General features: G+C 35.6%; 1 protein-coding gene across 1 annotated transcript; it reads left to right on the plus strand.

Annotated features, from left to right (window-relative positions):
* The first annotated feature begins 259 nt into the window (after positions 1–259).
* LOC131629992 (D-ribulose kinase-like) lies at positions 260–11,932 on the plus strand. Its single transcript, XM_058900792.1, has 9 exons — positions 260–478; positions 584–762; positions 858–997; positions 1,120–1,372; positions 1,487–1,619; positions 1,886–1,974; positions 3,007–3,284; positions 11,243–11,312; positions 11,543–11,932. Exons 1-9 carry the CDS (start codon positions 406–408, stop codon positions 11,744–11,746), a joined length of 1,419 nt encoding a protein of 472 aa, XP_058756775.1. The 5' UTR covers positions 260–405; the 3' UTR covers positions 11,747–11,932.
* Positions 11,933–12,300: the final 368 nt, after the last annotated feature.

Consider the following 12,300-nt stretch of genomic DNA (forward strand, 5'->3'; position numbering starts at 1 on the left):
CAAAAAATAAACCGATAATTTTCGTATCAATTCAAATTAACGCAAATATAAACAACAATGCAAAACACGAAAAGTAAAACAATACAAACTGAAATTTGGAATTGAAGACAATAGCTGCAATGAAAATATTAAAAAAAAAATTTAAGAGATTTAATAACTTTAATATACAAGATAAATCAAGTTGATTAAAATACTAAAAAAAAGGGACCAGCAGAATATAATTTTTTTTATTTTTCAGTTCTTTTCTGTGTGAAAATACTGTGCCAAGTCATCTCATCTCATGTGACCAGCAGCATAGATGACTTTCTCTCGTCCAACAGGAAAAAGGGACCTATTCTATCCATCGAGGAGTGACTTTGCCACCATTGTTCCCGAAGTCCCCTTATCCGCACCAGTATAAAGACAATGGTTGGCGCTATTTCAGTAACCCACCCAGCAACCACCGTTTTAACATCTCGGACATATAGTCGAAAACCTGGTAGGCAATGCAATCTAGACTTTCAGAACCACCAACCGCTCTTTTTCTTCATCTTTTTTATCTTCAGCAGATTCCAATAACACCTTCATACTATTATTTCTATAGGCAACAAACCACGGACAGTATCAATGTCTCTCATAAACGGAAATAGCAATAAACAGCAGCTAGAACGTGAAAGGCTCTATCTCGGGTTAGACTTCGGCACTTCCGGTGCCAGGTTTGCCGTTATTGACATCGGCGGCACAATTCAGGCCGAGGCGAAGAGACACTATCCACTGTACTCAGTAAGATGACAATTTCTTCAATTTTGGAGGCTAAATTAGTTAGTTGTTATTATTCCTAAATTATGCTGAGATTTTTGTTTCTCTTGTCTAGAAAGAATGGAGAGTCACGTGATTGGGTACGTTCATGGAAGGAGACACTTTTTCTGTTGCTTGAAGATATACCACTTAACCTTCGCAAACACATTGTATCCATTTCTATTGATGGTACATCTGCAACTACTATCATTGTTGATAGGTACATTGTCAATTTTCGCGTAGCGGAATTTGAACAAATTGCTGTTTTACGTAAATACTGATGTGAATTGAGTTAATATTAAATATGAATTCTGAAGTAGGAATATTGATCTGATATTGCAGTGAGACCGGGGAGCCGTTGTGGAGACCTTTTCTTTACAATGAGAGTTGTCCTGAAGCACTACCTGCTGTAAAATCTATTGCACCTCCGAACCATACAGTATGCTCTGCTACGTCGACTCTGTGTAAGCTTGTCACGTGGTGGAATCTTGATGGTTTGAATGAAAAGTCTGCTTTGTTGTTGCACCAAGCAGATTGGCTTTTGTGGCTTCTTCATGGAAAGCTTGGAGTTTCGGATTATAATAATGCGCTGAAGGCATCATTTAATAAGCTCTAACTTATTATCTGTTTTTATAGCTAGGATAAATACTAATTATCTCTCCGTTGCAATATCTGAATTGGAAATTTTATCCATTTTCATGTTTTGCAGGTTGGTTATGATCCTGAAGCTGACTCATATCCATCATGGCTAATCTCTCAACCTTACTCACATCTTTTACCTTCTGTTGTTGCACCAGGAACTCCAATTGCTTGTTTAAAGGAGGAACTTAGAAATAAATTTGGTATGTTTTCTTTAACTGTATAAATCGTGGTTGTATGAGAATCTGTACAAAGCAACTCTTAGGGGAAAATATATTCTGTCTAAGAGAGCCTTCTGAAAAACCATTCTAAATTTAAATAATCAGGTTCTAACCCTAGTTTTTAGGACTAATTGTAAAGTTGATGCACAAGTAACACTACTCTCTGGTCTTATTTATTGCTGTGTTGCTGGTTAAAATATTTGTTGCTGAGAAATTGAAAATCATATACATAGTGCACATCCTTTCAGGTTTTCAAAAGGAGTGTGTTGTATGCACTGGAACCACAGACAGTATAGCTGCATTTCTCGCAGCTCGTGTTACTCAACCTGGAAAAGCTGTAATTTCTTAGTAAACTTATTCTTCTTTAGTTATTTATTCGTGACCTGTTATGTCTCGTGACAGAAAAATTAAGATTTTCCGAAAGATAACTTAGAATCTTGGATTGTTAATTGAATAAATTTTTATTCAGATTTCATTTTCAGTTATCATCCAAAAGGAGTGTATGTATTGCTTCAACATTGGAAAATTTTATATGCTTCCATTATAATTTTGCATAGACGTCTTTATGCTACACCTGTTGTATCATCATTACAAGACCATTTTACTTTATATATGCAACTAATAGCATCGACCACTTAACACCTTTCATAAGAATTCTTAAGTGGATCACACACTGTATTTATAATATGATCACAATAAATACATGAAAAGCCTGATGGATGTGATTGCTAATTCTAATCCTTAATTAGCACTAATCAGAGACTTTGTTCAGCTAATAAATATCAACATTTTCTGATTCTAACACTTAGAATATTGGTTTGTTAATCAAATAAATTTGATATAAAGAATGTATATCTTCATTAATAAGAATTTTTTAATGTGCTTCAATTATAATTTTGCATAGAAGTCTTACTATTAAACCATTTTTTTCATCGTTACAAGATCATGATGCAACTAAGAGGTCGTACAACTCGACACCTCTCATTGAGATTCTTAAGTAGGCCGCACCTGGACCATCACCCATTTAACTTTTTTCAACTTAAGCACCACATCCCCCAACTCAGCAGCTCCAAAAAAATTACTATGTGTCTCATTAATAACCTCACATCCTTACATTTCATCAACCAAGTACTATATTTAAATACATCCTTGTCTGAAAAAATACTATTCCAAATTCACTTTTGTTCAATCATGAGATAAGTCGTGGAGTTTCTATAGGTTCTTTGTTCCTATAAGCTACTCCCTCCAATGGTTGATTCTTATTAACTCAAAAGCTTATAAACTTACCACCCCTTTAGATCCACCGTTGTGGATGCTCTGACCACATTAGCTTTTCTGACTCAGTTTTTTTCTCATAATGCTTGAATAGGTCACTTCATTGGGTTCAACACTTGCTATTAAACTATTAAGCAACACAAGAATTGAGGATTCTCGGTTTGGCGTGTATAGTCATCGCCTTGATGATAAATGGCTTGTTGGTGGTGCTTCAAATACTGGTGGAGCTGTTCTTAAACAGCTATTCACCGATGATCAATTAAAGAAACTGAGTGAACAAATCAATCCCTCACAATCATCTCTTCTGGACTACTATCCTCTTCCAAAAGCTGGTGAAAGATTTCCAATTGCAGATCCAGATTTGGCTCCAAGGTACTGAATCTTTTCTTTTTTCTGTTGGAACAGACAATTTTTGGAATTCAATTTGCATGGAGTCTTCTTTATAATGTAATTTAATTCTAGATTTTTTTGATATGGATATTATTCCGCACTGTTCGGCCCCTTCTTGGATTCTTATGGTATCATACATTAGTCTAGTTGACCACACACACACCACTCAAATGATATCGCTGAGTGGAAACATCTTTATCTAGTTTTTATAGGAAAATTCAAATATTTGGCTCCACTAGTTTTGTTCATATAGTTGATACAGGAAAATTCGAAATCATATATTTTGTCCTTCAAGTTTTTGACTTACTTGTTTTGTTCCTGATCTTTCTCCATCCATCCCACTATGCATTTGTTCGTGTTATATCTGCTATGTTGATTCCTATGTTTGTCAAGGAAGCATTATCCCATCTAGGATGACGACAAACAATGATTGATAATACGACTGCATTAAAGTCCAGTGGTACATGGAAGCTTGTTACACTTCCCCCCTGAGAAACCTACAGTTTGTTGTTAGTGGGTCTTTGCTATTAAAGTATTCCCTAATTGTTATTTGATAGGCTTTCTGTAATCTAAAAAGGGAGGATGAATAGATTAGACGCTTTTTCGGTGCGAAAACATGGTTTTAAAAACTGTTGGGAGTACTATGATTTTGAATTGATGTTTATGCCAAAACCAATAGTTGATTGCAAAACACAAATAATATAAGAAACGAGAAACAAGATACTCAATCCTCTAATTGAAAATTATTTCAATTAGTGTATTAACTATTTGTTAAAGAATGAACACAAACCAATTGAAACAAGACTTTGCTAAAAATATAGTAACACTTTCAGGACAAAAAATTCAAGTAGAAATTTAAGAGAGTATTAGGACCCACACGTGTTTCACACGATAAGAGAGTGAGTGTTTAAGGCTATGTTTGGGAGTTTGGAGGGGAGGGGAGGGGAAGACTTCCAAAAGTGAAATTTTAAAAAAATATAAAAAAATATTTGACATTTTTTGAAAAAATGATTTTGTTTAGAATGATAAAAGAGTCATTATCATTACTAAATTTTTAATTTTCAGAATACTATAACAACCTAAAAGATATTTGGAAAATTCATATAAGCCCTTCAAAACCCTCCTTCAATACAATTTTTGAGTTCCCCCATTTTATGGGGTTTTTGGTGTTATGAATAAACTCAAACCCTCCAAAGCCCTCCTACCCAAAATCTTTTTATCATTTTCACCCAATTCTTCTTATTTTTCAAAGCCCTCCCCTCCCTTCCCCTCCAAACTCCCAAACATAGCCTAAGAGAATTGTGTTTTGATTGGAGGTAACTTAATGTTATGAAAAAGTAAAAAGCAAACTGTTATTACCAAGTCAACCAAGTCAAGTATAGAGGTAAATTATCTTGTTATAGCTCACACTTCCTATGAACTCTTATGGTTGAAGTAGTTGGTATAAGAGTCAAAAGTTTGTGAACTAGGTCCTACGGAATGTAGTTGTGATAATTATCAACAACCAAACTTTATCCCATTAAGTGAGGTTGATTATATGGATCAATTTTGGTCATAATGTTCTATCCAGAACTATACTTCTATCTAAATCGTTAATATCGAGATCGTTTTTAATAACTTCTCTTATAATCTTTCGAGGTATTCCTACCACAAAAGCTACAGGTCTTCTCTCCACATGTCCAGACTTTTTAAGTCTATTTTTCACCATCTTCTCTATTATAGGCTCTATCCCAACACTCTCTAATATTTTCATTTCTAATCTTATCCTATCTAGTTTTGTCACATATCCATCGCAACATCCTTATATCTGCTACACTTACTTTATTTTCATGTTGGTATCAGAGAGACTATCCTTTTTGGTATCATTAAAACCTCATAAGTGAGCTCAAATAATCAATTCGTCAATATCTTTGCCAAATCTCTACCGTAACTTTAGATTGATTATATATATAAAATGCTGGGGGCATATGATATACATCTTCAGCTTTAGGGGTATAGATTATTCTCTATTTATTAGTGTTAAAATTAATGTGTTGTAACCACCACTGGCTTTAGTAAGAATTATGAGAGAATTGCAACCATCAAATTCTAATTATTGTCTTTATTTAGAGTTATGTTAGAGTTGTAACATTAAGATTGAGAGAACCAAGAGTCCTCATCTTAATTATCAGCTTATTGTATTCTATGTCAGTTTTGATTCAAGCCTATAGAAAGGCTTTGTAATGCTAAGAAAGATATTGCAGTTTGTGGTGAATTCAATAAAATCAGCAGTTTTAAAGCATATCTTACACCAGTAGAAGTATAGTGCAGAAAGTGACTAAAATCAGTTTTCCTCTGCAGAATCCTGCAACACCATAATTTATCACATACCACCTCTAGAATACCACCAACAGAGTGGTATCAGAGCTGCAGATCCTTGCAGCTGCAGTAAAAACAACAAAAGTTATGGTTTTTACAAACAACCCTTCCGCAACTTACAACAATGTCAAAGTTCCTCTATTTGAAGGAGAGAACTATGATTTTTGGACTGTTAAAATGGAGACTCTATTCACATCTTTGGATGTTCTAGAGTACGTCAAAAACGGATTTGAAGAACCGGCACCAACGGAGGCTGAAAAGTCAAAAGAAAAAGCTGAAGAATTAAGCCAACGGCTTGAAGAGTTGAAGAAGAAGAAGATCACAGATGCTGGAGTTCTTGGAATGATTCAAAGAGGAGTCTCTCTATCCATCTTCCCAAGGATTATGAGAGCTAAAACATCGAAAGAAGCTTGGAGTATCCTACAACAAGAGTTCGAAGGAGACTCAAAGGTGTGAACGGCGAAGCTTCAGTCTCTTAAGAGAGATTATGAAAATGAAAGGATGAAGGAGAACAAGAGCCTGAATGAGTACTTCAACAGACTCTCCGAGTTGGTGAATCAGATGAAGTCGCATGGTGATACGATAGAAGATTGCAGAATTGTTGACAAAATTCTGATTAGTTTGACAGCAAGATTTGACCCAATGGTGGGGGTGATAGAAGAAACCAAGGATCTATCAACCTTGACTATTCAAGGGTTGATGGGGTCTTTGAGATCCTACGAGCAAAGGATGTTACGACATTCTGAAAAATCAATTGAGAGTGTCTTTCAATCTAAACTCAACATTCAGCCCAACAATGGTGAAAATAAGCCTCAAATACAAACTAGAGGTGAGTCTTCTAGAGGTGGTAGATTTGGAAGAGGCAGGGGCAGAGGTCGAAACTCACGTGGCAGATCTGGAAGAGGCGCAAATGGCGGAAGATGGAATGAAGCATCAAACAAATGGTGCAAAATTTGTAACAGCGGCACTCATGACGAGAAGGACTGTTGGAACAAAGGCAAACCGCAATGCCACAATTGCAAGAGATTCGGGCACATTCAAAAGGATTGTCGTCTTGCAAATCAGCAACATGCTTCGTACGCAGAAGGAGAATCTGATGAAGGAAATTTGTTTTTTGCTTGTCAAAAAGCATTGCATGAAGAAGGTACAAATGTTTGTTATTTGGACAGCGGCTGTAGCAACCATATGACCGGACAAAAGGAAGCATTTATAAAGATTGATTCTTCATTCGGCTCGAAAGTTAAATTGGGCAATGGAGAACATGTCGAAGTGAAAGGGAAAGGAAGCATTGGAGTCACCACGAAGCAAGGAAGCAAAGTCATACATGACACGCTTTATGTGCCAGAGTTAGACGAAAATTTGCTTAGCATTGAACAACTTCTGGAGCACGGCTATTCTCTAAACTTTGAGAATAGAGAGTGCAGAATTTTTGACTCAGAAAGAAGAAGTGTTGCCGTTGTGAAGATGACTAGCAACAGGAGCTTTCCGCTATCTTTCAACTATGAGAAAAATGTAAGCATGATGGCCAGAGAAGAGAATGGCTCGTGTTTATGGCACAGGAGACTTGGGCATTTGAATTACGAAAGTCTCAAGTTACTCTATCAAAATAAGATGGTGTATGGGCTACCAAGAATCGAAGAAAAATCTGGTGTGTGTGAAGGATGTGTCCTTGGCAAACACCACCGGCAACCATTTCCAAAGGAAAGTGCATGGAGAGTCAAACAAGTGTTGGAACTTGTACACACAGATGTGTGTGGTCCTATGAATACTTTGTCTCATGGCAAAAACAGGTACTTTATCTTGTTTATTGACGACTTTACCCGCATGACTTGGGTATATTTCATGAGACAAAAATCTGAAGCGTTTGTAATCTTTAAGAAGTTTAAAGCATTAGTTGAAAAACAAAGTGGCAGATTTATAAAGATGCTGAGAAGTGATCGAGAGAAGGAGTACACCTCAAATGAATTTCATAAATTTTGTGAAGATGAAGGTGTTGAAAGAAAACTCACTGTTGGCTATACACCTCAGCAAAATGGTGTATCTGAAAGAAAGAACCAAACTGTGATGGAGATGGCGAAATCTATGCTACTTGAGAAAGGTTTACCTAAAACCTTTTGGCCCGAGGCCGTTAACACAGCTGTGTATTTGATGAATAAGTGTCCAACAAAGGCCGTGTGAAAAAAGACTCCATTTGAAGCCTGGAGTGGAAGAACACCATCGGTGAACCATCTTAAAATTTTTGGATGTGTTTGCTATGCTCAAATTCCAAAACAAAAGAGGACAAAGCTGGAAGAAACAAGTGAATGATGTGTCTTTATTGGCTATAGTTCCATGTCAAAGGGCTATAGACTTTTACAACTTGAAGACAAACAAGGTGATCATTAGTCGGGATGTTGTATTTGATGAGAATGCTTCTTGGAATTGGGAAGAAGACAAAATGAAGGAGAAAACAGTCCCTGCAATCATATTACAACAACAAAATTCAGCAGCTGAGAATGAGCAACCAGCTCCATGTACACCAAGTTCCTCATCCTCTCCAAGTTCACCAAGTTCAAGTTCATCATCTCCCAGCTCAACTCCAATAAAATTGAAGGATTTGAGTGATATTTATGCAAGATGCAACTATTGTGTTGTGGAACCAGAAAATTTTGATGAAGCAATCAAAGAAGATGTTTGGAGGAATGCGATGCAAGAAGAGATAAATGCCATTGATAAAAACAAAACATGGCAGCTAGTTGAAAAGCCAAATGACAAAGAAGCTGTTGGAATAAAGTGGGTGTACAAATTAAAGCATAATCCAGATGGGTCAATTCAAAGAGCCAAGGCTAGATTGGTAGTAAAAGGCTATGCACAACAGCCTGTAATTGACTATAGTGAAACTTTTGCCCCAGTTGCAAGATTGGATACTGTACAAACAGTTATTGCATTAGCAACTCAGAAAGGGTGGAACCTGTACCAACTTGATGTGAAGTCAGCTTTCTTGAATGGAGAATTAAAAGAAGAGGTATATGTGCTGCAACCTCAAGGCTTTGTGACTAAAGGCCAAGAAGAAAAAGTTTACAAGTTGAAGAAAGCTCTCTATGGGTTGAAACAAGACCCTAGAGCATGGTATAGTGAAATTGACAGCTACTTCATTCAACAAGGATTTCAAAGAAGTCAGAGTGAGCATACCTTGTATGTGAAGCATCAAGGTAAAGATGATAGATATCCTTCTTGTTTCCCTTTATGTTGATGATTTGGTGTATACGGTTAACAACAAGAAAATGGTTGAAAATTTTAAAATAGAAATGATGAAAAAATATGAGATGAGTGATCTTGGCTTGCTGCATCATTTTCTTGGTATTGAGGTTTACCAAGATGAATATGGAGTTTTTATTTGTCAAAGGAGATATGCTGAAAATATTTTGAAAAAGTTTGGCATGAATGACTGCAAACCTGTTGATATTCCTTTAGTGGTGAATGAAAAATTAAAGAAGGAAGATGGGGGAAGATTAGTAGATGCAAGCATGTATAGAAGTTTGGTTGGAAGCTTGTTTTATCTAACAGCTACACGACCCGACTTAATGTTCGCTGCTAGTTTACTCTCAAGGTTCATGAGTAAACCAAGTCATTTACATCTTGGAGCAGCAAAACGAGTTCTAAGGTATGTCATGGGAACCATGAAGCATGGAATCAGGTTTGAAAAGAGTTTTAAACTCGAAATTAAAGGCTACTGTGAAAGTGATTGGGCTGGAAGTGTTGATGACATGAAAAGCACTTTTGGTTATGTGTTCAGCCTAGGTTCAGGAGTAATTTCTTGGTGTTCGAAGAAACAAGACACTGTAGCGCAATCTTCAGCTAAAGCAGAATATTTGGCAGCTGGTTTGGCTACACAACAATCATTGTGGTTGAGAAGAATACTGGAAGATATCGGAGAAAAGCAAGAAGAAAGTCTGTTGCTTCACTGTGACAATAAATCAGCAATAGCCATGGCGAAGAATCCTATTTTCCACAGTCGAACAAGACATATTAATATAAAGCACCACTTCATTCGAAGTGTGATCGAAGATGGCGATGTGCAGTTAGTGTTCTGCAGTTCACAAGAGCAGCTTGCAGACATTTTTACTAAAGCACTACCAAGAGAAAGATTTCAACAACTTAGAGAAGCAATGGGAGTTAAAGAGCAACACATTAAGGGGTACTGTTAAAATTAATGTGTTGTAACCACAACTGGCTTTAGTAAGAATTATGAGAAAATTGCAACCATCAAATTCTAATTATTGTCTTTATTTAGAGTTATGTTAGAGTTGTAACATTAAGATTGAGACAACCAAGAGTCCTCATCTTAATTATCAGCTTATTGTATTCTATGTCAGTTTTGATTCAAGCCTATATAAAGGCTTTATAATGCTAGGAAAGATATTGCAGTTGGTGGTGAATTCAATAAAATCAGCAGTTTTAAAGCACATCTTCCACCAGTAGAAGTATAGTGCAGAAAGTGACTAAAATCAGTTTTCCTCTGCAGAATCCTGCAACACCATAATTTATCACATACCACCTCTAGAATACCACCAACAATTAGTATTAAAATTGTTTTTTTATCTATCTATATTTTTTTCTTGCATATAAATTTGTATAAAATAATTGTAAAATACAAGATTATTCTAAACTATCCAACTTGAGGAAATGGAAGAAAAAGTATGTAGGCATTTACTTTTGTGAGTGGATATCGATTGGGAGAGACCAAGCTATTGAATTTCTTGGATAGAAGTTGCCTTGTAATATTCCACTATCTATTTATGTATGTGTTAATTCCTGATTTGTTGTATTGTAAAACAACTCATTCCCTTTTCTAAGATAGCAGTCCAGAGATTGTTATAAATAAATTGTTGTTTCTACTAATTTTTATTACAATAGATACCACTTTCTATCTCAGAACTGACATTTTTTTGTATCTCAAATAGTATTCTCTCTCTGTCATGTCATTAAATTTAAAAATCATCCTGCAAAGGAACAAAAGCTATTTAATGAGAATGGCCTCCAAAGCATCTCTGTAATGAATAAAATAAGGCCAGCAGTAATTTCTGACATTGTTGAAATATTCCTCACATTGTTGAATTGTGTAATGCTTATTAATCAATTGTTCCATATATGCAAGTTGGTTCTTGATGGGGCACTGCATAAGTAGTCAGAATGCATTTAATTTCACTTAAGGTTGTCTACTGTTAAGAAATTTAGAAATACAGTTGAAATATCTAGTAAAAAGTACAGTATTTATTAGGAGCTTTAAAAACATTACTTTGCATTTAATACTTTCTATTTTTCAATCCTTAACAAGTGTCCCAAAGGAAATTCTTTGACACTTCCTTGTCTTTATTACGGATGATGACTGAACCCATTTTTGGAAGGAGAAAGGATGTTTAAAGTTCCATATATAGAATCAGATTTAATGTTGGTTCATTTAGGTTCAGTGACAAAGCCAGAATTGGTTATGCTATCTATGCAACCATACCGATCAAAACAAACTCATGTTCACCTGTGACCACCAACCAAGATTCTTTTTATTTTGCATAATAACTAATGGAATTTAATTTTTTGGACAGGCTACTTCCACGTCCAGAAAATGATGTTGAATACTTGCATGGGATTTTGGAATCCATTGCACGAATTGAGGTAAAAAACTTAGACTCATTTTAGACTGGGTTGCATAATTATTTTTACAGACAAATGTAAGAATAATAGTTGTTATTTTGTCTCGTTAATATTTTCTTATTCATCAGAGTTTGAATCCCATTCCTGAACTTCAATTCTACTAACTTCTAGTTAAAACCACTTGTGCTACACAAACCATCTATTTTATGATTTTTTTGCTTTAACTCTGAGAGAATGCACTGGTATTTTAGGCAAAGGGATATGGGTTGCTAAAGGAGCTCGGTGCAACCGCGGTAGATCAAGTTTTCACAGCCGGTGGAGGAGCAAATAATGAGAAGTGGACAAAGATAAGAGAGAGGGTGCTTGGTTTACCAGTGAGTCGTGCAAATCAAACAGAAGCAGCTTATGGAACTGCATTGCTGGCAATAAAGGGTGATCAACAAAATATTTTGTGAAAACTCTTGGCTATTTGATGAAAATAGCTAATTTCTGTTGTTTGGAAGTATTTGCATTGTTGTTGGTGGTATTCTAGAGGTGATATGTGATAAATTATAGTGTTGCAGGATTCTGCAGAGGAAAACTGGATTTAGTCACTTTTTGCACTATATTTCCACTGGTAGAAGATATGGTTTAAAACTGCACAGGACACTTTTCTCACTATAATTCCACAGGTGGAAGATATGCTTTAAAACTGCTATTTTATTGAATTCACCACCAACTATATCTTTTTTAGCATTACAAAGTCTTTATATAGGCTTGAATCAAAACTGACATAGAATACAATAAGATGATAATTAAGATGAGGACTCTTGGTTCTCTCAATCTTAATGTTACAACTCTAACATATCTCTAAATAAAGACAATAATTAGAATTTGATGGTTGCAATTCTCTCATAATTCTTACTAAAGTCAATGGTGGTTACAACACATTAATTTTAACACCCCCCCCCCCTTAATGTACTGCTCTTTAACTCCCATTGCTTCTCTAAGTTGTTGAAATCGTCCTCTT

The sequence above is a fragment of the Vicia villosa genome, unplaced genomic scaffold, assembly GCF_029867415.1.
Source record: "Vicia villosa cultivar HV-30 ecotype Madison, WI unplaced genomic scaffold, Vvil1.0 ctg.000628F_1_1_3, whole genome shotgun sequence".
Lineage (NCBI taxonomy): Eukaryota > Viridiplantae > Streptophyta > Magnoliopsida > Fabales > Fabaceae > Vicia > Vicia villosa.